At 45.1% G+C, this 27648-nt stretch overlaps 4 protein-coding genes across 14 annotated transcripts in view; 3 read left to right on the top strand and 1 right to left on the bottom strand.

The window, feature by feature from the left end:
* The window catches only part of EIPR1 (EARP complex and GARP complex interacting protein 1), a 579020-nt gene that overhangs the window by 153197 nt on the left and 398175 nt on the right, over positions 1 to 27648 (bottom strand). The window contains exons 2-3 of one of the 3 annotated variants that reach the window (XM_050754050.1): positions 21092 to 21247; positions 3463 to 3546 (exon numbers count right to left, since the gene is read on the bottom strand). In XM_050754050.1, coding sequence (XP_050610007.1) covers positions 3463 to 3546; positions 21092 to 21133 — 126 coding nt within the window. In that variant the 5' untranslated portion in view covers positions 21134 to 21247. Of the gene's footprint in view, positions 1 to 3462; positions 3547 to 21091; positions 21377 to 27648 lie in introns of those variants that run through there. The other 2 variants (XM_050754049.1, XM_050754051.1) reach the window with 2 other exon arrangements.
* Positions 1 to 27648, top strand: part of COLEC11 (collectin subfamily member 11) — a 361397-nt gene that overhangs the window by 57782 nt on the left and 275967 nt on the right. The window lies entirely within an intron of this gene.
* The window catches only part of RPS7 (ribosomal protein S7), an 838959-nt gene that overhangs the window by 597871 nt on the left and 213440 nt on the right, over positions 1 to 27648 (top strand). The gene's annotated exons all lie outside the window — the stretch shown is intronic.
* Positions 23099 to 27648, top strand: part of TRAPPC12 (trafficking protein particle complex subunit 12) — a 99570-nt gene continuing 95020 nt past the window's right edge. Inside the window, exons 1-2 of one of the 3 annotated variants that reach the window (XM_050754047.1) lie at positions 23162 to 23291; positions 25265 to 25394. Coding sequence is in view for 1 of the 3 variants with exons in the window: in XM_050754045.1 (XP_050610002.1) it covers positions 23134 to 23291 (158 nt within the window). In the remaining 2 variants the exon portion in view is untranslated. Of the gene's footprint in view, positions 23292 to 25264; positions 25395 to 27648 lie in introns of all 3 variants that reach the window. The other 2 variants (XM_050754046.1, XM_050754045.1) reach the window with 2 other exon arrangements.

Raw genomic sequence — 27648 nt, 5'->3', positions numbered from 1 at the left:
CATCTTCATGGCGGGTCCTCCTTCCTTCTCAGGTGGCCATTGGTAACTATTTTTATAAATAAATAATTCCCTTCTTATATTTTTTCCAGTAGAAAAGTAACACACATACATATATACACATTCTGAAAACAAAATATTAGAAAGAAAATAATTTTATATCCTGATTAGATGTTGCCCCCACCTCGCCCCAATCTGAGGTTCTGCTTTCCGAGGTTTCAGTTACCTGTGGTCAAGTGTAGCACAAAAACACTGAATGAAAAATTCCAGAAATAAGCAATTCGTAAATTTAAATCACACACCATCCTGAGTAGTGCAGTGAAGTCTGGAGCCGTCCCACTCCATCCCACCAGAAACATGAACCATCCCTTGATCAGGATATCCATACCCTGAGCTATCCACACTATCTGTTCCTGACACCTTTGATCAGCATATCCATGCTACAGAAGAGACCTGCCCCTGAGCCATCCACACTGTCTGTTCCTGACATCTAACCATCAACACTGTATGGCTTGATGATCCGGATTACCCAAAACAGATGCTCCTGCTTCTGACATATCCTCAGAAGGTCAATAATAGCCTAACGCTACATCACGGCGCCTATGTCATTCCCCTCACTTCATCTCATCACATAGGCCTTGTATTATTGCACATCTTCTCGAGAAAAAGGGTGAGTGGCCGGGCGCAGTGGCTCACGCCTGTCATCCCAACAGTTTGGGAGGCTGAGGCCAGCGGATAACCTGATGTCAGGAGTTTGAGACCAGCCTGGCCAACATGGTAAAACCCCGTCTCTACAAAAAAAAAAATACAAAAATTAGCTGAGTGTGGTGGTGCATGACTGTAATCCCAGCCACTCAGGAGACTGAGGCAAGAGAATCGCTTGAACCTGGGAGGCAGAGGTTGCAGTGAGCTGAGATCATGCCATTGCACTCTAGCCTGGGCAACAGAGTGAAACTCCGTCTCAAAAAAAAAAAAAAAAAAAAAAACTAGAAGGGTGAGTATAGCACAGTACGGGGTTCTGAGAGACAGAGACCACATTCATATAACTTTCATAACTAATAATCATTGTTCTTTTTTAATTAGTTATGTTGTTAACCTTTTGTTGTGCCTAATTTATAACTTAAACTTTACCTATATGTAAGTATAGGAAAAAGCATATTATGCTTAGGGTTCAGTACTTGCCAAGGTTTCCGGCATCCACTGGGTGGTCTTGGAACATATACCCTGTGAATAGCATCTGAAGATAACCCGTGGCTCAATTTTTCGTCCTTTTTGGCCTATTTCCTTCTAGTCTTTATTCCAAGAAGAGATTCAATTGTGCACTTTGCTTTTTCACACCGCGGTGATCATACTATAAACACAACGTTAACACCCCACCGAATCACCTAACAATTCTTAAGTTGTCATGTTTCTTAGGAGTCTGTAACTTTTAACGAGTGTAATAAGGGAATACTATTCACTCTGAGTAACCAGATTCAACCTGAGAGAAGTGTATGAATCTGTCATTACAAGTGGCTTCATATCGTTCAACCTAACATTCACGCATTTTGACATTGATTGCTTGTAAGTTTTTATAAGTATCATTGTAACTAATATTCTTCATGTATAATGATTTTTTCTAGGTTTGGGATACAGGAATTACAGATTAAGTACATAAACATTTATTTATGAAGCTCTAAGGATGTATCAGTGAATTAGTAGCTATAACTATGCTGATTTTAAACCTTTATCGACATACAAGAGTGACAGTTTCACTATATCCTATCCAGGCCTGCATATTCTTCAACAGCTATTTGAATGCCATTTCCCCTGTGTGATCTGGTAAGCTGGACATAGGCCCTAGACCATGTCTGACATGGCCTCACGCACATTTTCCCGGTGTCAAAGACAACGCACATCTTCGCAATCACCACAGCATCTCATTTTAATCTCCACTTTAGCAATGAGGAAAATGGAGTCCAGAAGGGGAATCCATGTGCTCAAAGTCACATGGTTACTGCCAGGCCATGAACCGAATCTAGATCTCCTGAGTGTCCGCTACAGTGGCCAGACAGCAAAAGGTTCCATCTGTATCCCCGCCTGGATCAAGTGGCAGTGACAGATCAAGTGGCCTGGTGAAGGGGTGGCCTGCCCCTCCACACCTGTGGGTATTTCTCGTCAGGTGGGACGAGAGACTTAGAAAAGAAATAAGACACAGAGACAAAGTATAGAGAAAGAAAAAGTGGGCCCAGGGGACCGGCGCTCAGCATACAGAGGACCCGCACTGGCACTGGTCTCTGAGTTCCCTCAGTATTTATAGATCATTATCTTTACTGTCTTAGAAAAAGGGAAGTGGTAGGTAAATAGGATCATCGTAGGGAGAAGGTCTATGAATAAAGAGCTCTGTGACATGAATAAGTTTAAAGAAAAGCGCTGTGCCTTGATGTGCATAAGCAAACATCTCCATAAACCTTTTTAGCGCATAAAGAGCAGCATTGCTAGCATGTCCCACCTTCAGCCCTAACGCGGTTTTCTCCTTTCTCAGTAAATAGAACATACCATCGGGTTTTACACCAAGATGTTCCATTGCCCAGGGACGGGCAGGAGACAGATGCTTTTCTCTATCTCAACTGCCAAGAGGCCTTCTTTCCTCTTATACTAGTTCTTCTCAGCACAGACCCTTCACGGGTGTCAGGCTGGGGGATGATCAGGTCTTTCCCTTCCCACGAGGCCATATTTCAGACTATCGCATGGGGAGAAACCTTGGACAATACCTAGCTTTCCTAGGCAGAGGTCCCTGCGACCTTCCGCAGTGTACGTGTCCCTGGGTACTTGAGATTAAGAGAATGGTGATGACTTTTAACCAGCAAGCTGCCTTCAGGCACTTGTTTAACAAAGCACATCCTGCACAGCCCAAAATCCGTTAAACCTTGAGTCATCACAGCACATGTCTCTTGCAAGGACAGGGTTGGGGGTAGGGTCACAGATTAACAGCATCTCAAATACAGAACAAAATGGAGTCTTTTATGTCTACTTCTTTCTACATAGACACAGTAACAGTCTGATCTCTCTTTTCCCCACAGCCTGGATCAAGTGAGGATGAGGTTGTGAACCAGCCCACACTCACCTAGAAAGAGTTCTATGAGCAATTAAAGAAGTAATCCACAGGCCCAAGAAGAAGGGGTAGTGGTGACCACATATCCTTGCTTCTCAATTGCTTATAGAACCAAATCTATATAACCACAAGAGCCAAGCAAGACTACAAAGGTCATGCCAAACAGAGGAAGTTTAAATTACTGAACACAGTCGATGCACAGAGATGGATAATATTCTTTGATTTGAAGATAGACTTAAATCCAGTGAAAGTTTTATTTTGTTTATGTGGCATTAATTTCTCAAATGTTGCTGGAAAATCAGAGCAAAATGGTTATGAAACTAAGAATAGGCTTAGTAATTATCATGTATACATTTGTCAAAAATAGTTACCTGATTATCATATTTAAGAGACTGTGTCCCAACCAAAAACCGAATGGCATCTGTTTCTGCAGTTTGAGGTGTTAAAGCACGTGCCTGCAGGACGGAAGAAAAACACATGCACATTTATGAAGTTAGATTTAATAGAGATGAAAAAGGCAGTTGATCTCATCTACTGTTGATAAAGTATAAATTAGTACAGTGTCTGGAAAGCAAGTTAGAAATATGTATTAAAAGCCTTTGACTTTTGCACACTTTCAACACAATTCCACTTCAAATTTGCATATGGAAATAATTGTAAGTGGGTAAAAAATCAAGCAATAAAGATGTAAATTATGTACACATCAATGTTTATTTTTTAGTAAAACTATTATTTCAACAGTAAAAGACTGGTTAAACAAATTATACTTCAACAATACAGCAGAAAATAGCTTCCAGCAATAGCAGAGTAGGGGGTTTAAACCAACTCTTCTGCAGATAACAACTAAGAAAAACTAAAGGAATAACCTGAATCTGTTTCACAGCCTCAGAGAACTACCAAGGCAACGAAGAAATGCCAAGATCCAGGACAGGAGGACGCCTAGCGGGGAAGCCCAACACCTGGTCACTCTTCACCTCAAGGCATCTGCCAATCTGGAAAGCGTGGCTGATAGGCTGATGCTGATGAGAGCTTTGACAGACTCCTGGAGCTCAGGGCACAAAAACCCAAGCACAGGGTCCACCTGGGAGAAGAGCCTGTAAAGCACTAACCCCACAGGTATACAGCCCAGGAGTAAAGGCAAACTAGAATTAGACCAACCTGCACAGGCTAAAGCTCCAAGTCATCTCAATCCTGATTGGAGCAGGTCAGTGCTCTTAGGCTAGCCAGACTCCTGCCAGAAGTCAATCCTCTGGAGGAAGATAACATCCAAAGTTTCTAAAATCTGACACAGAAAAATGTTCAACATTTAATCAAAAATAGCCAGTCATAAGGCCAAGCATGGTGGCTCACACCTCTTATCTCAGCAGTTTGGGAGACTGAGGCAGTAAGATCACTTGAGGCCAGGAGTTATGGCCAACCAATCTGGGCAATAGAGCAAGACTCCATCTCTGCAAAAAAAAAAAAAAATTGTAAAGATTAGCTGGGCATGGTGTCTCAGGCCTGCTGACTTAGCTACTCAAGAGGCTGGGGCAGGAGGATCACTTGAGCCCAGGAGATTGAGGTTACCACAAGCCATGATCACACCACTGCACTCTAGCCTGGGCGACCGAACAAGACCCTGTCTAAATAAAATAAAATAGATAATTAATTAAAATAGCCAGTCATACAATAAGACAAAACCAAAATCAAAAACCAAAAGAAACAACCACCAACAGAAAAAGGGCTACAGAGGATTCAAACAGATTCCCTGGGAAGCAAGCTCTAAAGCTCTAAAGGTATGTAAAGGAGACTTGCTAGAGAGTGCTCCTGGGAACTCTTCCATATTGGGGTGAAGGAGGGAGGGCTGGGCTGAGGGAGAAGATGAAATGCATCACATCTGCAATGGAGGCCTCAGCCAATCCAATGGGGAGCTCTGGAGCTGGACGGCCCTTCAGAGTTAAGGCCAAATGGCCAGGGTTTTATACCACCCAACCCCTACCCCCATGGGTCAGTCACTGGATGCAGGCTGTCCCTGAGGAGGGGTGTGACCTTGGGCAACGTGCCTTTGTTCAGCTGAGGGCAATTCCTGGAGCAGGGCCCAGCTGACAGCTATCAGCCTCCAACAATCTCAGAAGTGGCTGGATTTCCGGAAAGAGAAATGCAGGCTGTATACAACAGCCTGAGTTGCAATAGCTATGGTTAATATGTTTAATAATTAGAAGATAAAACTAAGATCTCAGGTGATGAACCTGAGGCTTAGAGGAAAAAGTTATACAACTGGTTACTACAGCTGTGACTAGCACTGCAGGCTTATAAATTCAAATCCATCTCTGTTTTAGGACAAGCATTAACTGCACCTGGATCACGTCCCTGCGGCCAGCATAATAATGGCCCTCCACCCATATCCACATTCTAATCCCCAGAACCTGTGAATGTTAACTTACGCGGTAAAGGGACTCTGCCGATGTGCTTAAATTAAGGACCTTGAGATGAGGAGGCTATCCTGGATTATTTAATCATGTGGGTCACTGAAATCAGAAAACCTTCCCTGGCTGTAGTTCCAGAGAAATGCGACCACAGAAAAGAGAACCAGAGAGGTGGTGAGGCAGGAGAACAGAATCCAGAGGCAGGGAACCTAAGGCCAATTCACGCTGACTTCCTAGAACTAAACTGAAAGGAAAACCCTAATTTTCTACACCCAAGTAACAACAGGACTAGAGGCTACACCCTTTGCAAACCCTCACCTTTTCTGCATGGCAGTAGAGAAGCTGAAAGTACCTCTGATTGGTTGCTTTTTGCAAACCAATCAGACGTTTGGATAAGGCTGTAACTTTGTACCTTCACTGTAGCCTCTGATTGGTTGCTGTGATTGGTTGCTTTCCACAACCAATCACACTGATTGTGGGCCATCACTTCATTTACATGGGGTAAACACCAAGGGGCCAATGGGAAAGCTCCAGCGGGTATTTGGACCTGAGAAGATTCTGTATTCGGGGCCCTTGAGCGGCTGTTCGGCCCAATCCCACCCCATGGAGTGTACTTTCATTTTCAGTAACTCTCTGCTTTTGTTGCTTCATTCTTTCCTCACTTTGTGTGTTTTGTCCAATTCTTTGCTCAAGATGCCAAAAATCTGGACACCTTCCACCAGTAACAACGGCAGCTGTGAGGAGGACCCGGTGGCTGTTGCTGGATTTGAAGATGAATGAAGGAGTTGTTAAAGCAAACTAAATATGGCCTGAGAAGGACTCCATGCTTCTATATTTGAGTCCTTGTGGATGAACCACAACCTAATTTAATATGTAGACAAGACTGAGATCTTAACTTAGGAGTCTGCACCTGTAACACCTGAGTCTTGGCCAATCCCACAGCCATACTTCAACCACTCATACACTGCTGAGTGTTCAACCTGTGTTCAAATAAGGCAAACTCCAGCCTGTAAACCATCCAGCTGTTTCTGTACCGCACTTCCCATTTCTGTATGTCACTTCCCTTTTTTTGTTTATAAATTTGTTCTGACCACAAGGCATCCCTGGAGTCTCTCTGAATCAGCTGTGATTCTGGGGGCTGCCCAGTTCACGAATTGATCATTGTTCAATTAAACTCCTTTACATTTAATTCAGCTAAGTTTTTCTTTTAACAGAGTCCATGAGCCAAGGAATGTGGGTGCCCCTGAAAGTTAAAAAAGGTGAAGACACAGATTCTCCCCTAGTGCCTCCAAGAAGTAACAGAGACCTACTTATGTCTTGACTTTAGCCCAGGGAGATTCATTTTGGGTTTGTGACCTACAAAAACTGTAAAATAATCAAATAATGTTATTTTGAGCCACTATGTTTGTGGGACTTTGTTATGGCAGCAACAGGAAACTAACCCTGCACCATACAGTTCACTAAACGCCCCCATTCAGTCACGCCCTCTTCCCGTATGGAGCTCCGAACACACCTGACACCCAATTCCCACCTAGTCGGCGTTCACATCCAACTCGTACATGTTCTTTCCGGTGTTTTGATTCATTTCTTTCAAAACCAGGTAAGAGAAACAAGTGAACAGTTGCCCTGACCATTTAGTCTGCCTAGTTTTGACTTGGTTTCCACAGCTAGAGCAAAACAATGACATCTCTTGGGTGTCCATTGCAAAAAAAAAGTTGAGAGAGAACAATTTCATGAACTATTCTTAGAAAACATAACCAATATTATCTATGTTTCCAACCTTCCCAAAATAGCAGCACAAAACTTCGGCAGCTAAAATACATTTTAAAAAAACCAAGAATACGCATGTCTAGAGCAACATGTCCATGATTAGACACCTGGAGAAAATACCTGTGCGGGTCAATTCAGCTCTTCAAGGAGCCTTTAAGAGTCCCACTGTCGGTATCCCTCTACCCTCTGCTGCAACTTCCCTGGACAATTTTTGGAGCCAGTTATAGGCCTTCTGCCAAAAATGTGCATATATGCACAGAAAACTTTGCATATAATTATTAGCAAGTTCACAGAGCCTCTGACTCTGGCTTGGAGAAAGATGACTCTGATGAGGAGGAGTGCAAGCCATTCCTGAAAGACAAAGCCCTGATGGCTCCAAGGCTGAACCCCAGGTCAGGACAGAGAACACTGGGACAGGTCCACCTTCAGACAAGAACACCAAGATTTTCAAATGCAGGACTGTGTTGTCACCCTAGACGTTAAAAAGCCCAAAAGGCCCCAAAAACAGCCCCCAGGAGAGGACCCACCTGAAAGGGAATGACTACTTTCCACAGAAAAGCTTGTCTATGCCTCAAGTCAGTGATGAAGGGTTGCCTAGCAGCAGGTACAGTGGAGGCATTAAAGAGGTACGAGGCGCCACCTCTGCCCTCAGGAAACTTAGACTCTCATTAGGAGAGAGGAGACACAGACTCAAAAAGATTAAAAGACCAGATGATAGACGATTAAGCATCAAAAACTCTGGCACAGACCATAATAACAACATATTAACATTTATCAAAATGAACCCAGGAGCTCCAAGTTAGACAGAAGGCAGGATTAAATGCCATCACTTGAAAATAGAAGAAAACCAAAAATAAGCAAATCGTATCAGTGGCTATCATACTGAAAAACGAAGGGCAATTCAGAAAATGCAGAAGCTACTTGAGTGACAATAATGAACCAGCATTCAATTTACTCCACTGTAAAGCAATTTGCAGAGCTGAGAGCTGCATACCTGGAGAGGAATCATGGTAAGCAGGCAGAAAAACAAGTCTAAATAGATCATCTGTTTCAGACGGAGTGAAGAGGATGTAGTTCTAGAAAAGCATTGCAAATTTGGAACTATCTTATTCAAGCTCATACAAGAAAAGACACTTCTTAAAAAGAAATGGAAACAGAAAATCATTTGTATAGACATATCTAAAATGTATCTTTAAAAATCACAGTGAAATAAAAAGTTTAAGAGCTTTCCAAAAATTATTTAATTTGGGCCATTCTGGTGACAGATCTCTATGTGTATAACTCTACCTCTTCGATTAAAGTAATGATAAAATGACCACTAAGTCTAGTCAGAATGATCGTTTTACAGGTGTTCCAATGACCTTATGATAAAAGATCAAATTTTTATGGTATAATATGTCAAAAAACATTTCCACATATTCTGTCTTGGTTCATCCTCATAATTCAATGAAGTACACAGGAAGACAGGATGAGGATTATTCCCATTTAGTACATAAAGAAACTGAGGACCAGCAAGGTCATGTGATTTTGCCTCTGCCTGGAAGCTACTAAAGGGGAAAAAGAACCCACACTCCCAACGTTCAGCCCGGCTATGGCTCTCACGGTAAAGTAGGGTAGATGGCAACACAAATGGCACATTTGGTAGAAGTTGGCATACAGGTCACTTTATAATAGAAATTCCGTGCGTTTTCCCCAGTTCTCATAAAGAAAGGCCAAGGTGAGGCCGGGCGCAGTGGCTCATGCCTGTAATCCCAGCACTTTGGGAGGCCAAGGCGAGCGGATCACCTGAGGTCAGGAGTTCGAGACCAGCCTGGCCAACATGGTGAAACCCGTCCCTACTAAAAATACAAAACTTAGCTGGATGTGGTGGTGGGCACCTGTAATCTCAGCTACTCAAGAGGCTAAGGCAGGAGAATCACTTGGACCCGGGAGGCAGAGGTTACAGTGAGCCAAGATCGTGCCATTGCACTCCAGCCTGGGCGACAAGAGTAAGACTCCATCTCAAAAAAAAAAAGAAAAGGAAAAGACAGGCCAAGGTGTTTTTCTCACAAAGCCAAATTTCTAGTCTGCCAACACCCTGTAGAGAACCAAACCAGGCAAAGGAATTGGAAATGCTGAGAGTTCAGGATCATAGCAGGAAAGAATCATCAGGAACCTTATGACTACTTAGAGAAGGTAGAAATATCAGTACCTAGACATATTAACTGAGTGCACACCATTCCCTTGGGAAACTCACAACTGTATTCATTTGCTTACTAGGTTAAGCAAGTAAGTGGTTACCAGAAACAGCTAGCAAACCATGTCCACTAAAGCTTGCTATCAGGATTCTCTCGCTTAGAAGGTTTAAGGACGGCAGGTGGAAAGGGGCCTGTGCTTGAAGCAGGGGAGACACAGGCCAGGGGCAGATGAACCTGCTCTCCTACACTGAGAGTCTCCCTCCAGAAAGGACCACTACAGAGCGCTGCTCACCAAACACCAGGACACCGTCAGGAAGGGGAAAGTGCAGGAAAAGGGGAGGCAGAAGGAAGGAGATGAGAAGGGAGGAGGGAAGAAGAGAAGAAACAAAGGAAAAGAAGGAAAGGGGGCAAAGTCCTAACTGCCCCATTCTGTGTTACCTAAATACCCATTTCTCATCTACACCCAAAAGAAAAAATGCAGTCAAAGAATTAAACCCTCCAGGAAAACTGAGGTGGTGAAGCTCTATTTCTGAGAGCCCAGAAGCCCTAACACACATTCATTCATTCGCTCCTGCACTTACCTGTTGAAGTCCAAGCCTTTCCACATAGCTAAGGTGCTTTCATTCCACCCTCACCGCCTCCATTTTGTATTGCCTGGGGCAGACATTACCAGTAATCTCTTCGCAAGCCCCTGGTGCAAGCCTAGCCCCCTAAGCTGCAATGAAAGAACTCACTCACGGGTCCCCAAGGAAACAGAGCCATCTCTGGCTTCCAGGAAACCCCCCATAACAGCCATTCTGCTCTCCACCTCTCCCTCTTCTCTGGCTTCTTAGTTAATAGCTCACATGTCTCCTTCTCCACGGGGGAAAAAAATTTTAAAAACTGTCTTTGACTCAATGTCCCTCCCAAGCTATTCCCCTATCTCCGTCCTTCCACTCACAGCAGATGTAACGATGGGTAAGCAGGCGAGGAGTGCCCTTCCAGCCCTTCCAGTCAGCTGCGCCCAGTTCCTCACCCTGTGCTGACCGTCATGACCCCAACTCAGTCGTCAGTCACCCAACTGTCAGACCCAACAGCCGCCACCAGCGCCAACCCTGCCCAAGCCCTTGGACTCCCTCGCACGGGCGCCTCCACCCTCTGACCCTGCCCAAGCCCTCGGACTCCCTCGCACGGGCGCCTCCACCCTCTGACCCTGCCCAAGCCCTCGGACTCCCTCGCACGGGCGCCTCCACCCTCTGACCCTGCCCAAGCCCTTGGACTCCCTCGCACCGGCACCTCCACACTCTGCACACCCTGCAAGGCCTTCCCAATGGCCTCACGCTCTTCTTTCTCCCTTCACCTACATTTTTGCTTCTGGAGTTCGATTCTGACTTTTCTCATCCACACCTTCGTCTTAGGCATTCTCCCTCTTCTGTAAGTTAGGCCTATGTTTTCCAAATGCGAATCTAGTGCCCAGGCACCTCCTACACTGCCCGAGCCAGACCTGCACTAAGTGCCCCTGGGCACGTCCACTCAACTAAGCTTGGACTTCTACTACCCTTCTGGTCCCTGTCCCTCCCCAGTCCCACCAGCCCCTTTCATCACAAAGGGATGAGCCCCTCCCTCCAGCTTGCCCCATTCATACACGCGGGGGTAAGCCCCTCCTCCACAGCTTGCCCTATTCATACACAAGGGGAAGCCCCTCCTCCACAGCTTGCCCTATTCATACACGCGGGGGTAAGCCCCTCCTCCACAGCTTGCCCTATTCATACACAAGGGGAAGCCCCTCCTCCACAGCTTGCCCTATTCATACACAAGGGGATGAACCCCTCCCTCCAGCCTGACCCATTCATACACACGGGGGTGAGCCCCGCCCCCACAACTTGCCCTATTCATATACAAGGGGATGAACCCCTCCCTCCAGCCTGCCCCATTCATAGACAGGGGGATGAGCCCCTCCCTCCAGCCTGCCCCATTCACACACATGGGGCTGAGCCCCTCTCCCACAGCTTGCCCCATTCATACACCGGGGGATGAGTGCCTCCCTCCAGCCTGCCCCATTCACACACACAGGGGTGAGCCCCTCCCTCCCAGCCCCACACCCAATACCTGGGCTCTGGCTCTTCCAGCACTCTCCATCCCTACCCTCCTCTCCCCATTCTGTGCTTAAATTACATTTTAACAACCTCTTAACCAATTTTCCTGACTGAGTCCATGTTCCAGTTTACCCTAAACCTCGCCACAAAAGCTACTTTATCAAGTCAAATCTGGACTTCGGTTTTAAGCAGTGGGCTGAAGACTTTATTTCTTTCCTCTCAGACTCTGGGAAATCACACAAAAGCAGGAAGGAGAAGGCGATCAGGCCATTGCACTCCAGCCTGGGCGACAGAGCAAGATTCTGTCTCAAAAAAAAAAGAGAAGAAAAAACGGAAATATAAACTCCATCTACAGTGAAACTCAGAAACATCTATAATCCAAAGGCATAGTATCTGAAGACAGACGGCATTGGCTGCTGAGGTCAAGAAGGAGCAGGTGCTGGAGGCGGGCTGGGGGAGCCACAGCCCCGCACACCCGGGCAGCAGTCCCTGGACCACGTGCATGCCCTGGAAACAATGCTGAAATGGGCAATGTCCCCCTGGAGGGGACAACGGCAACAGGTGCCCGGGCTGGGGCCAGGTGCTTCCCACACACCACATGGTAGGAAGGAGAGTAGGGCAAGCAGGGACACCTGGTGTCTTCTCAGGAAGCTGTTTCTGGCTCTTCAAGCTGAGGAGAGACGCGTTGCATCCTGGGCGGCCTGCATCTGCCCTTCTCCTTTGGCTTGGGGTAAATGACAGCTCAAAGAATTTCCTGACAAACACAACGGCATGTTGTCAGCACTCCTGCCAGCCCGCGATGGGCGGCCGGGCCCAGCTCCACATATAGATCCTGCTGGACCAGGAAACATTCACCATGAAAAGACCAGCGATCAAAAGAAATGAGCACAGGCGCCAAGCAAAGGCTCTACAAAGGGAAACGGGCAGGCAAGAAAAACAGAAAAAGACATCAAAGGATGGAAAACACAAAGTTTTTGTGTTGACACAGTATTGACACAGGGTAGCTGAAAATTGTAATCAAACGTATCAACAAAACTCGTAAAACTTAATGGAGGAATCATCTTTCTAAAAACAGGGAAGAGAAGAAAAGACAAGCAGCCAGCCATGGTGGCTCATGCCTATAATCCCAATACTTTGGGAGGCCAAGGTGGGCCTCAAGGTGGGCTTGAGTTCAAGAGTTTGGGACCAGCCTGGGCAACATGCTGAAATCCCGTCTCTACATAAAATATAAAAGTCAGCCAAGTCTGGAGGTGTGCACCTGTAGTCCCAGCTACTCAAGAGGCTGAGATGGGAGGCTGGAGCACCAAGGCTGCCATGAGCAGCGACTGCACCCCTGCACTCCAGCCTGCTTGACAGAGTGAGACCACATCTCAAAAAAATAGATAAGAAAAGAAAAAGACACAGAATGGGGTAAAGATTTGCAAATATCCATCTGTCAAGGGATTAATAACCACAACATATAAGAAGCTCAGACGGCCGGGCATGGTTGCTCAAGCCTGTAATCCCAGCACTTTGGGAGGCCGAGACGGGTGGATCACGAGGTCAGGAGATCGAGACCATCCTGGCTAACACAGTGAAACCCCATCTCTACTAAAAAAATACAAAAAAACTAGCCGGGCGAGGTGGTGGGCGCCTGTAGTCCCAGTTACTCAGGAGGCTGAGGCAGGAGAATGGCGTAAACCCGGGAGGCGGAGCTTGCAGTGAGCTGAGATCCAGCCACACTGCACTCCAGCCTGGGCAACAGAGCGAGACTCCGTCTCAAAAAAAAAAAAAAAAAAGAAGAAGCTCAGACAACTCAACAGCAAAAAATAAAATAAAATAAAATAACTCAATTAAAAAATGGGCAAAAGATCTGAAGAGATATTTCTCAAAAGAAGATACACAAATGGCCAAGAGGTATATAAAAAAATGCTCAACATCACTAATTGTCAGAGAAATGTAAATGAAAACCACAATGAGATATCATTTCACCCAGTTAGAATAATTTTTATTAAAAAGACAGACAATAGCAGATGCTGGCAAGGATGTAGAGAAAGGGAGCCCTCATATGCTACTGATGGGAATATAAATTAGTACAGTCATTATGGAAAAGAGTATGGCGTTTCCTCAAAAAACTAAAACTAGAGCTACCATATCATCCAGCAATCCCACTACTGGGCAGATAATCAAAGGAAAGAAAATCAGTATGTTGAAGAGATACCTGCACCCCCGGGTACACTGCAGCATCGTTCACAAGAGCCAAGACATGGAATCAATCTAAGTGCCCATCAACAGATGAATAAAGAAAATGCGGTATACGTACACAGTGGAATATTACTCAGTCACAAAAAAGAATAAAATTGCCACGGACAGTGGCTCATGCCTGTAATCCCTGCACTTTGGGAATCCAAGGCAGGAGGATTGCTTGAGCTCAGGAGTTCGAGACCAGCCTGAGCAACATGACGAAATCCCATCTCTACAAAAAATACAAAAAAAAAAATTAACCTGGTGTGATGATGTGCACCTGTAGTCCCAGCTACTCCGGGGCCTGACGTGGGAGGATCAATTGAGCCTGAGAGGCGAGGTGCAGTGAGCTGAGATCACACCGCTGCATTCCAGCCTGGATGACAGAGTGAGACCCTGTCTCACAAAAAAAGAAAGAAAGAAAAAAGAATGAAATCCTGTCATTAGCAGCAACATGGATGGAACTGGAGGTCATTCTGTGAAGTGAACTAAGCCAAGCACAGAAAGACAACACATGTTCTCAGTCATCTGTGGGAGCTAAAAAACAAAGTGGATCTTCTGAAGATGGAGTCGACTGATGGTTACCAGAGACTGAGAAAAGGAGCAGGTGGCTTAGATGAAGAAAAGTTGGTTAACAGGTACAAATATACAGTTGGATAGACGAAATAAGGCATAGTGTTTGGTATATCAGCAGGTTCACCACAGTTTACAATAGTCTATCGTACATTTCAAAATAGCTAAAAGAGAATAGTTTGAATGGTTCTGACACAAAGAAAAAACAAGTATTTAAGGTGATGGATATCTCAGATACACTGATTTGATTTTTACAATCATACGAATGTATTAACTTATCACATATACCCTGAAACTATATACATTTAATATGCATCAATTTAAAAATCATTTTAATTAAAAAAAAGAAGCAACTGGGTGTGGTGTGCTCAAGACTGTAATTCCACAACTGTAAGAGGTCAAGGTAGAAAGATTGCTTGAGCCCAGGAGTACAAGACCAGCCTGGACAATATGATGAGACCCCCATCTCATTGATTAATTAAGTGATTGACTAGATAGAGTAGATAGATAGAGATAAATAAATAAATAAATAAATAATAAATGAGCTGGGCCTGTAGTCTCAGCTACTTGGGAGGCTGAAGCCAGGGGATGGCTTGGGCCCAAGAGTTCCAGGCTGCCATGAGCCATGATCGCACCACTGCACTACAGCCTGGGCAACAGAGCAAGACCTTGTCTCAAAAAAACTTTTTTTAAAAAGAGGCCCGGCATGGTGGCTCACACTTGTAATTCCAGCACTTTGGGAAGCCAAGGTGGGAGGATCACTTGAGGTCGGGAGTTCAAGACCAGCCTGGCCAACCTTTGCCATGGCCAACATGGCAAAACCCCGTCTCTACGAAAAATACAAAAATTAGCTGGGTATGGTGGCGTGCACCTGTAATCACAACTACTTGGGAGGCTGAGGCAGGAGAATCTCTTGAACCCAGGAGGCGGAGGTTGCAGTGAGCTGAGATTGCACCACTGCACTCCAGCCTAGGTGACAGCAAAACCTTGTTTCAAAAGAAAAAAAAAAGAAAAGCAAAAGAGAAAAATGCAAACAGAGCTCAAAGAAGATATGGCAAGACAACGCAAGACACATAGATGGAAATGAAAACTTCCAGCTCACAGAAATGAAAACTTCCAGCACAAGGAGGAAGCGTGCAGTGGAAAGGACACAAAGACAGACAGCCCCCAAACACAGCAGGCAACAGGGACAGAACTGAGAAAGGTCCCTCCAACGAATTTCAGATCAAAAAAGAAATTTGACCTGAAATTCAAAGTTAAATTCAAAGCTGCAAAACATCCACAAAACAATAAAATCAAGAAGTGAATGCTCGAAAGAAAATCCATGTGCTTAAAATGCTTGTATTAATAAAAAGAATGGAAACAAATAATTTAAGCAACTGCAAATAAAAGACAGAACACCAACAGAGAGGGTAATTAAGATAGCAAAATGCTTAGCAATGGGCTGGGCACAGTGGCTGAAGTCTGTAATCCCAGCACTGTGGGAGGTCGAGGCGGGCGGATCACCTGAGGTCAGGAGTTCAATACCAGCCTGACCAACATGGAGAAACCCCGTCTCTACTAAAAATACAAAAAAATTAGCCAGGCATGGTGGCGCATGCCTGTAATCTCAGCTACTCGGGAGGCTGAGGCAGAAGAATTGCTTGAACCTGGGAGGCGGAGGTTGTGGTGAGCCAAGATTGCGCCATTGCACTCCAGCCTGGGCAACAAAAGCGAAACTCAGTCTCAAAAAAAAAAAAAGAAAGAAAAATGCTGAGCAGGCCGGGCGCGGTGGCTCACGCCTGTAATCCCAGCACTTTGGGAGGCCGAGGCGGGTGGATCACGAGGTCAGGAGATCGAGACCATCCTGGCTAACACGGTGAAACCCCATCTCTACTAAAAATGCAAAAAATTAGCCGGGAGAGGTGGCAGGCGCCTGTAGTCCCAGCTACTCGGGAGGCTGAGGCAGGAGAATGGTGTGAATCCGGGAGGCAGAGCTTGCAGTGAGCTGAGATCCGGCCACTGCACTCCAGCCTGGGCGACAGAGCCAGACTCCTTCTAAAAAAAAAAAAAAAAAGTATTGAGCAAATGAATGGAAATTGTTTTTAAAATTTTGTATTAAAAATTTCAACTGGCCGGGCACGGTGACTCACGCCTGTAATCCCAGAACTTTGGGAGGCCAAGGCAGACAGATCACGAGGTCAGGAGTTCGAGACCAGCCTGACCAACATGGTGAAACCCCATCTCTACTAAAAATACAAAACTTAGCCGGGTGTGGTGGTGCACGCCGATAATCCCAGCTACTCAGGAGGCTGAGGCAGGAGAATTGCTTGAACCTGGGAGGTGGAGGTTTCAGTGAGCCAAGACTGCACCACTGCGCTCCAGTCTGGGCGACACAGCGAGATTCTGTCCCAAAATATAAGTAAAAATAAAAATAAATAAAAAATTAACAAAAAAAATTCAACTGATGAAATTAAAAAAAAAAAAAAAAAATGGGAACAACCTGAAAGACAAATCCTCAATTCTCAGAGACTTCACTCCTCTACAGAAATGCCTCTGCAAGGGTGCCTCTTGGTGCATAAATCCACGAGGGTTGGGATTTTGTCTGTTTCCTCCTATGCTGTGTTCCAGGCACATACAATAGTGCCTTATTGCAGGGAATAAATAAATATTTGTCCACTGAATAAATTATGGATTTTCCAGGAAAATGTAAGTTACCAAAACTCATCAGAAAAGAAAGACAAGAAATCTGAACAACTAGTTACCACAGATTAAAAAGTCAACGTCGTAAGAGCACCATGCCTTAGGAGCAGGCAACACCATCACTACCTTCAGTTATTTCCAACACAGAAACAGAAGGAAAATTCCCAAGTGCTTTTTATGCAGCCAGCATAGCAGTGAAACAAAACTCAACCAAGAAAATACACAGATATTAATGTGAAAATTTTAAGTAAACGACTCGTAAACCGAATCCAGCAGAGGACTATTCCACAATTAAGTGGAATTCTTTCTAAGGATGCAAAGGCTGGGCCAACATTTAAAAAGGTATTAACGTAACTGACCAAAGAGATCAAAAGAGAAAAATCCTAAGACCAAATTATCAGTTCCATAGATATAAAAAAGCATTTGAAAATTTAATCTCTAGGCCGGGTGTGGTGGCTCACACCTGTAATCCCAGCACTTTGGGAGGCCGAGGCAGGTGGATCACAAGCTCAGGAGATCGAGACCATCCTGGCTAACACACTGAAACTCCATCTCTACTAAAAATACAAAAAATTAGCCAGGCATGGTGGCAGGCACCTGTAGTCCCAGCTACTCAGGAGGCTGAGGCAGGAGAATGGCGTGAAGCCGGGAGGTGGAGCTTGCAGTGAACCAAGATCGCGCCACTGCACTCCAGCCTGGGTGATAGAGTGAGACTCCGTCTCAAAAAAAGAAAAAAGAAAAGAAAATTTAACCTCTATCTTCCATTTCAAAACTCTTTCCTCACTTGGCAACAGGCAGACCCTTGAGCGCTGGCCTGGTCCATCTGTCCCTCAGCCTGATGGCACAAAAAGCCAAAAGCCCTTGGTCTCTTTGCCCTGTGACCTGACTGCACTGATCTCAGGACTCCAGGAGAACCTCCCAGAACAGGAAGGAGGCACTCATACCCTGTGTGGCTTACAACCTGCCCTGCTTGCTTACTGGTTTTGGTGGTAAACCTAAGGGTAAGCGACTTGAAACAAGCCCAAGTCATCATTGTCACCCACCTTCCCACCCTGGCCATCCTTTCTGGTCTGGCCCAGCTCACTTGGCAGCAGTGGGCTCAAATGGGAATTGACAGACGCAGCCCTCACTCTGCCCACACCTGCAGGCCCTGCTGGCCGCTGGTCCATCTTAGTCACATGCCTGTCCCCAGACCTACACACGGGCAAAGCTACCGCTGCCTAGAGGTTCACTCTTCCCATCACTAGGCATGTTTGCCACATGGAGATTTGACGCACACAACTAAAGAAGGTCTATTAATGTCAAAAGTTCAAAGAAACATGATTGCAGGAGAGAAGTCATACTGTTTGTATACACTTTGAGATAGTCACAAAGAACTACTGTTTTGTTAACTGACAAGTATTCGTTAAACTCATTTTGAGAAAATGGATTTCTACTGACCAGTAAACTAAAAGTGTGCAAAAGCATTTCAAATATAATGATGAAAAAATCCAGAATCATTACCATGAATTTGCTCGGCATTTTGCGATCTTAACGACCCTCTATGTTGGTCTTCTTTTATTTGCAGTTGTAGTACTGCCCTTTACCTTTCAAGTCTCATTACCTTCACTCAGTGGTCAATAATCAGATCTCTATCTTTTCATGTAAAGTGTTTCCCATGGGATTTGAATGTCACTGACAAGCAAAAAAAAAAAAAAGCTATCGTTTTCAGTTCTTGTTTACTGCAATGATGATTCTTCAAACTCAAGAAAGTCTTGGTCCATGGTACTATCCAATAAAATCCAAACAGCAAAAGTCAGCTACTTCTTTTAAGATAAAGAAGAAAATCCAATAATATATTTGACTCCCTTAGGAGAATCGATTTCATTCATTTTTCAAATCTCAGAAAATGACATTTCAGTTAACCTCAAAGATACAAAGATGCTGAAGATAAAATCCTCTGGGTTTTTTGAGAGATTTCTTAAGGAGATCAAGAAGTTATATTAAGTAGCACCGGCAGAGTATGCACCTTCAAGCAGTACAAGATTATGGAACCTTCTGTCTACCCATGTGGTCTCTCCCCATGTATCCCTATGTATATCTAGTTAAGGAAAAAGCAGTAGAACTTAGCAGGTAAGGGGCTTTGAGGTCAGTTTGGGTTAAAAGCCTAACTAGGTCAGAATCCAAGGTCTGTCATTCACTAGTTAAGTGGCCTTGGACAGGTAACTATTCTCTCTGAGCCTGTTTATTCATCTGTAAAACAGGAACAATAACACCTACCAATAATGATTGCTGTGAGAATTAAATGAAATATTTATACAGTGCTAAGCAGAGTGACACAAAGTCCAGAGCTAAATCACTGGTAGTTAAGCCATCAGCCTTGTGAATGTGATACAGCCACTGGTCAAATCCTATAGCCTAGTTTATTACACAGGACACTTAGCTACTGCCCTGTACAAAATTTATTTGTAAGAATTTTGTCTTAGGCAGGGTGCGCTGGCTCATGACTGTAATCCCAGCACTTTGGGAGGCCGAGGCGGGCAGATCGCTCGAGCTCAGGAGTGTGAAACCAGCCTGGGCAACATGGCAAAACCCCGTTTCTACAAAGAAAAAAAAAGGAATTTTCTCTCATTATAACAATTAGAACAACACTTATTGAACACACTATGTGCCAGGCACTGTTCTAAGTGCTTCACTTAAGTGTATTAACTCATTTAATTTCATAACAGTCAATGGGTGGTGGGGGGGGTGATGCTTATTTTATTGGCAAAGGAAACTGAGGCCCAAGGTCACATAGTTAATAAGTGCTAGAGTCAAGATTTAAAACTTAGGTGTCTGGCTAGCATATATTATTTTAGTAACGCTGCTGCCTCTCTGACTGTAACCTACGTAAAAGCAGACATAGGCTGGGTGCGGTGGCTCATGCCTGTGATCCCAACACTTTGGGAGGCCGAGGTGGGCAGATCACAAGGTCAGGAGTTCAAGACTAGCCAGGCCAAGAGGTGAAACCCCGTTATCTACTAAAAATACAAAAATTAGTTGGGTGTGGTGGTGGATGCCTGTAATCCCAGCTACTCGGGAGGCTGAGACAGGAGAATCGCTTGAACCCGGGAGGTGGAGATTGCAGTGACCCAAGATCACACCACTGCACTCTAGCTTGGGCAACAGAGCAAGACTCCATCTCAAAAAAAAAAAAAAAACAGACATCATTTATATCTTTAACACATATTGCTGCACAAAATTATGTATCAAGTATTTCATGTGGCAGTGAACTGTGTTTCTATCTCTTTATCTGTCCTTCAATGCTTTAGGCATAATACATTCTCAAAAGCTACTTGAATAGATGAAAACCAGTACAGGGCTCTAACAGGCCCTATACAATCGTCATCTTCCTCTCCCGCTCATCTCATCCCCTACCTCACTCCCCCTGACGCATTTGCTCTATCCACGTCAGCTCTCTTGCTGTCCTGAACTGCCATGTGCATTGCTTATGCTCTGGGGGCTCATTCAGTTGATAGTCATTTGTTGAACACCTACTATGTGACTTAATTAATAATTATTAATTATTAAGTAACACTTATTATTAAGTAATAGTTAATATTAGTGGTACACTTAATATTAGTGTACCAATGTTAATTTCTAAGCTTTGATAAATGTATCATGGTTATGTAAAGTGGTAACATTAAGGGAAGCTGGGTGGAGGGTAAAGAACTTTCTATGTATCTTTGCAACTCTTCTAAATACTTTAAATTGTTTTAAAATCAAACAATTTTTTTTTTAAACAACATACAGTCCCTACCTTCAGGAACTCAAATTCTAGAGGAAAAGGTAGGCGTGTAAGCAAATAAGTCCACCAAAGTGAGTGAGAACGTCCAGGTCAGAAGTCATGTTCGGGACAGGATGTGAAGGGGAAGGAGGCAGGCCGGCTGTGCCAACCCTGTTATCCAGTACAACCGTTTAACCTCCTGAAGCCTCAGTATACTCCTCTGCAAAATGGGAACTAGACACGGGTCCTTGCAGGGCTGGTGGGAGCTCTGCAAACCGAAGTCACCATGGGACCGTTCATGCTGTCAGCAGCCAGGCCGAGCAGCACCTGCCGCCCTCCGAGTGACCCACCTGGAACTCCAGCCCGTAGATCACTGGTGCATCGTCCTCCATGCTGCGGGGAAGCGACCAGACCCCGGCCACTCACACGCTAAGGCCCTCGCTACGGCCGGCGCGTCCCCACCTCGCGGGCGTGTTCCCAGCGCCCATTCATTCCCTCCGCGCAGCAAACGACTCCAAACTGGCAGCCTTTCTGGACCAGAACAGCTTCCGTAGTGGCCACTTCCTATTTTTCGGACGTGTCATCAAGCTGTTCCTCACCGGTGACCAATGGCAGCGGCGCTGACTTTTGCGCATGCCCACTTGGGCTCACATCCGGGCTCTCAGCGCGCTGGCTACTGGCGGTGAGAACCCTGCCTGGAGGAAATAAGGTGGTGGGCGGAGCGGACCGTGGAGGCTGGCACTGGGCGCAGACCGTTGGCAGCAAGCGGCGATTAGCCTTAGCTAGCCATCGCATCTAAGAATCGCTCGCGCCTTAGTTGGGCGCCGCCATGTATTGTCATTTGTACTGTACTTGGCGTTCCTGAGCGCTGGGTCAGCGCTTCACAAGCAGTGCCATAAGGAGCTTCATCCAACCCTATAAATAAGCTGTTAACACTTCCATTTTACAGATGAGACGCTGCAAAGTTGAGTAACACAGTCGCAGCGCATTGGTCCATTGGGTAGCCAGGATGGGCACCTGAGCTGTCTGACTCCCTTAGGTTCGGCCCCAGGTGCCCTAAGTCAGGGCCATGCCAAATGTATTTCTGCAGGTGCCCATCACTGTGTGGCAAAGGAAGTCCTACCAAGGATGGGGTTATCATGAAAGCCGGCACCGCACCACTGGTGGTCCTGGACCAGCATATGCCTCCGAATGGGAGTCGGAAGGGAAGGCCCTGGGGTTCCTAGAGGTCTCCAAAGAATGAAGACTTCTGGTGGAGAGACCGCCCCTCTTACGCATCCCGCCCAAAGTCCCTGCCCTGGCCTTGGGCCAGCAGAAATGGCATTGCAAGGACTCCAAAATACATCATAGCTGAACCACGCCGCTAGCCTGTTTCCACCGGAGCTTCCAGGACCCCGCACCTTTCCTCAATTTCTGTGATTAGCTTTCCCCTCTACCCTTTATTGATCTCCGTGACGGAAATGGTTGGGTCTGGTTTTGCTCAGTTGAGCAAGGCACGTGGTATGGAGTTAAGGCTGGATTAATATCTGTTGAGTGGATGAGATTTTAGAGATTACATTAGAAATCAAGCAGGCCGGGCGCGGTGGCTCACGCTTGTGATCCCAGCACTTTGGGAGGCCGAGGCGGGTGGATCACAAGGTCAGGAGTTCGAGACCTGCCTGGCCAACACAGTGAAACCCCATCTCTACAAAAAATACAAAAATTAGCCGGGCGTGGTGGCGGGCGCCTGTAATCCCAGCCACTCGGGAGGCTGAGGCAGGAGAATCGCTTGAACCCGGGAGGGGGAGGTTGCAGTGAACCGAGATCGCGCCACTGCACTCCAGCCTGGGTGACAGAGCCAGACTCGGTCTAAAAAAAAAAAAAGGAAAGAAAGAAAAAGTAAGAAAAGTAAGAAAGCAAGTAAGCAATGGCCCAGACGTGAGAATCATCCTTTTCAACCGCTCCGTTTGCCGATATTGCGGAGCTAACAGGGCCTTCATACTTCGGGATTAAATCCACCCACCTATCACTGATATCTTTATCATCAATTTTATTATGCAACTACTGCAGCTGCATGGTAAGAAACTTACAAAATACAGATAAACACAAAGACAAATCCCTAGAAACACTGATTTCTAGGCTATGCTGGCCAATAAAAATAGCCTAAGGGACTCCCTTTCACCCGCCGCATCTGCCACAGGCTTGCCTATTGCCTCTGAGTGACAGAATCAGGCTAGATGGAGTGTTGTCTCCGTTCCCATTTCCAAGTACAGGGTCCGTTTCCGTCAACTACCGGCTCCTGGTTGCCTAGACCCGTTCACATCTTGGGCTCCAGGCCCCGCTCGCAGCAGACGAACCGGAAACGAACCCCATTTCCGGTCTGGGACCATGGCCACGGGTTCCTGCACCAGGCATGCGCGGAAGTAGGCGTGCCGCGGCCCGGCACGCGCAGGCGCGCCGGGCTTCTCGGGCTGCTGGTTCCTCTCGGATTCCCGGCTTCTGTCACCTTCTTGGACCCTGGTCACGGCCGCAGGTGACCCCCTTCCCCCAGCCCCAGTGGGCGGGTGGCAGGTGAGGATCAGGGCCTTGGCAGTCAAGAGGGGACGGGACCGTGTAGAGCCTCCTGGGGGAGGGAGCACGCCGGCCTCGGCCTCAGCCTGGGGGACCTTCTCGGGGGCCGATGCTAGAGTGGGCGTGGGGTCCGGGCGCGGGGTCGCCTGCCACCCGAGGGCGTCTGTGCCCCGCGGGCCTTGTGCCAGGCTCCACGCCGCCGCGGCCCTCGCGCTCCACGTCTGCAGAGGGCTGGAAGCGTCTCTGCAGCCCGCGGAGGTTACAGGGAGGGGAAGCTGGTGCGAAGCGGGTGGGCAGCTACCCGCTGGCGCGCGTCCAGGCGACCCCGAGACCCCCAGCCCCCCAGCTCCAGGCTCGGTGCCAGCCTGGCCCCCCAGCAAGCCCCTTAACTTCTCTTAGGCTTAATTCACCCTCCTGCGGAAAGAGGTTACTGATGACCTGCCTGCCAAACACAAAAAAGTGTTTGGATTCAACACTTTTGTTTCATTAACATGTTTTTGAATATACAGAGTCATGCTGTTTATTTTTCTACTCATTCTTTGTGCAAAATTGTATTTGCGAGATCCAAACATAATTTATATGTTAGATATGGAACAGTTCACCACTGATTTTTACTGCTATTTTAATATGTTTTAGTATACCGCAGTCTACTTATTTACTTATTACTGTGTCTACAAGCAGTGTTTATTTCCACTGTTTTTTTCTCTTTTTTTGAGATGGAGTCTTGTTCTGTCGCCAGGCTGGAATGCAGTGGCACGATCTCAGCTCACTGCAACCTCTTCTCCTGGGTTCAAGTGATTCTCCTGCCTCAGCCTCCCAAGTAGCTGGGTCTACAGGCGCCCGCCACCACGCCTGGCTAATTTTTTGTATTTTAGTAGAGACGGCGTTTCACCATGTTAGCCAGGATGGTCTCGATCTCCTGACCTTGTGATGTGCCTGCCTTGGCCTCCCAAAGTGCTGGGATTACAGGCGTGAGCCACTGTGTCCAGCCTGCTTTTTCTTTTAGGACTTAGAAGAAAGGTATTTTGATTTGTTATTTATGGAAGTCAGCATCATAGCTTACACTGCTCATGTACAGGTATTCCTCCATGGTATGTATCTAGCAATGGAATTGCTAGGTCCTAGGTACTATGACCGCATATTAATTGTCTCAACCAAGACTCCTTTAAGAGTGAAAGGAGACACTTAATGATTTTACTGAGGCCAAGCACAGTGGCTCACGCCTGTAATCTCAGCACTTTGGCAGGCCAAGGCAGGAGGATCACTTGAGCCCAGAAGTTTGAGACCAGCCTGGCCAACATATTGAGCCCCCATCTCTATGAAAAATACAAAACTAGCTGAGTGTGGTGGCGCACACCTGTAGTCCCGGCTACTCCAGAGGCTGAGGCAGGAGGATGGGCTTGAGCCCAGAAGGTCAAGGCTGCAGTAAGCCACCATCGTCCCATTGCACTCCCGCCAGGGTGACAGAGCAAGACTATGTCTCAGAAAATAACAATACTAATAAAATAATAGTAATAACTTAAACCATGGGTGAAAAATTGTTCTGGGAAAAATAAAAATGTATAGTTATTGAAGTGATAAGATATGTGCTTTTTAAACTTTGCTAGATAATACCAAGTGGTTTCTCAACAGGGATGTTCAAAGGTACACCCCTTTCAGCCCTGTTGCTTATTTTCCTTATGGATCATTTAGTATCCTATTATTAATTTGTAGGAATTCTGTATGTATTCTTCATGTTAATCCTTTCTCAGTTACATTTGTCTGTTTCCCTTTTTATAGATTCTTAATGATACATTTGTTTGTTTCACTTTTTTTAGATTTTTCATGATAGAACTTTCCATTTTAATATAGCAAATGTATCCATTTTCCCTTTATGGTTTGTACTTATTTATTAGGCCTAGTTTATTATCTTATATTTTCTTTTGAAAGTTTTGAAGTTTTGCCTTTCACAGTTAATTTTTTTCTCCCCCGAGATGGAGTCTTGCTCTGTCACCCAGGCCGAAGTGTCTTGCCACGATCTTGGCTCACTGCAACCTCTGCCTCCTGGGTTCAAGTGATTCTCCTGCCTCAGCCTCCTGAGTAGCAGAGTAGCTGGGATTACAGGTACCCGTGACCACACTTGGCTAATTTTTGTATTTTTAGTAGAGATGGGGTTTTACCATGTTGGCCAGGCCCGTCTTGAACTCCTGACCTGGTGATCTGCCCGCCTCAGCCTCCGAAAGTGCTGGGATTACAGGCGTGAGCCACCGCACCCGGCCTTCACAGTTAAGTTTTTAATGTCCCTGAGATTGATACTGTGTCTGAGGTGAGGCAAGATTCCAAGTTTGTTTTTTCCCAGATGCATGATTTGTTGACACATCACTTGAGGGAAATCATCTCTTCCCTTAATGTGTGCAACACATTCCCTTGTGATAGTTCAGTCTTGTTTTCTGTTTTGTTTTGTTTTTTGAGATGAAGTTTTGCTGTTGTTGCCCAGGCTGGAGCACAACGGCACGATCTCGACTCGCTGCAACCTCCGCCTCCCGGGTTCAAGCAATTTTCCTGCCTCAGTCTCCCGAGTAGCTGGGATTACAGGCACCCGCCACCACGGCGGGCTAATTTTTGTATATTTAGTAGAGACAGTGTTTCACCATGTTGACCAGGCTGGTCTTGAATTTCTGACCTCAGGTGATCCACCCTCCTCGGCCTCCCAAATTGCTAGGATTACAGGCGTGAACCACCGTGCCCGGCCCAATAGTTCAGTCTTTATACCATAGATTTTTTATGTATTCTACATAAATAATCATACATGAAGAATGAAGTTTTATATTTTTTTCTTTTCAGTTTTTATTGTAGCTTTTAGTTATTTTTCGTGTCTTAATCCTGCCTGAAGCCTCTAGTATTAGGCAGCATAAAAATGTTGAAGAGGACATCTTTATCTTTTTTCTACTTTTAAAGAGAAAGCTCTAAACGTTTCACCGTTCATTTGAGGTTTCCTTTAGGTTTTTGGTAAGTACCCTTGATTGTGTTAAGGAGGTTGCGTTCTGTTGCTAGTTTGCTGACAGGTTTTATCTTGAGCAGATGCTGAATTTTATTAGATACTTTCTTGTGCATCTATTGAGATAGTCATGTACTTTTTATTATTTAATCTATCAGTGTGTTGAATTGCGTAAAAAGATTTCCTAGCATTAAACCAACAGTACATTTCTGGGATAACCTGAGTTTGATATGAAGATAAATACATTGCTGATTCAGTTAGCTAATATTTCAAGATTTTTGCATGTGTGTTCATGAGTGAGATGATAGTTTCCCTTTTAGTATGGCCTTGTCATATTTTGGTCTCAAGATTATGTTAGCCTTATAAAGTGAATTGGGTCATGTGTCCTTTTTCTTCTCTGCAAGAATTTTTGTACTATAGGAATTATCTGTACGCAATCTTTGGTAGACTTTACTGGTAAACCATCTGGACCCTATATTTTCTTTGTGAGAAGACTTAACTACTAGTACTTTTTTTATGGTTATAGAACTATCTGGTCATATACACATGGTTATTACTACTGTCTGCTTTACATTTGAACCTTACATTGGAACAAGATTAGAGTACGGAAACCCTTGAAGTGAAGAAGCTATTATGCTAAAAATTATATGTCCCTTGTAACAAAATCTAATGTATATAATTTATATAGATGTAACTTTATGTCTTCCCATTCATAAAAGCGTCATCTAAATCATGTTTTGTATCATTTTTATTTGAGCATTCCTCTTGATTTTCTAGAGAAGAAACCCTCAGATCCTTACAAGCATTTTCCTGCATCTAGATTTTATTTGTGTGAAAGCAAAAGTGATCATCCCTGCCCTAAATTATTAGGGCTTTTTATTACTTTGGTATTTACTTAAGAATAAAATTTATTTTTTTATTCTCTTCTCAAAAGTGGTCTGCAGGTATTAATGAAAATTTTGGACATTCCTATTTTATCAGTTCTCTTTAATTTACATTTTATAAAGTTTTTAAGCTTTATAATTTAGAAGCATTTTACCTTAATTTTTATTATTTTGGTAATTTTTTCTAGGCGATGTTCTTTGTTATTGTATCTCTGATAAACAGATTTCCCTGAATCTTAGAAGTTTAAAGCAGCTTCATGTTCATAATAGTAAGAATTGTTTCTTTAAAAATGTTTCTTCACAAAGGCAATACAACTTTTTAAATCTGTGAGATTGAATCAGAATTAGCTTTAGAACCTAGAATCTTGTTAGGGCTGAGGGGAGATGAGAGGGAGGGAAAATCCCTTTCTCTCATCATTAGCTTATATGGAAATAAATTCTTATTTCTAAAATAAAATATGCAGACCACGGTAGTGCCTTCAGGTCCTGCTGGGAG

The sequence above is a fragment of the Macaca thibetana genome, chromosome 13 (assembly GCF_024542745.1).
Source record: "Macaca thibetana thibetana isolate TM-01 chromosome 13, ASM2454274v1, whole genome shotgun sequence".
NCBI lineage: Eukaryota > Metazoa > Chordata > Mammalia > Primates > Cercopithecidae > Macaca > Macaca thibetana.
This window is presented reverse-complemented; position numbering and strand designations above follow the sequence as displayed.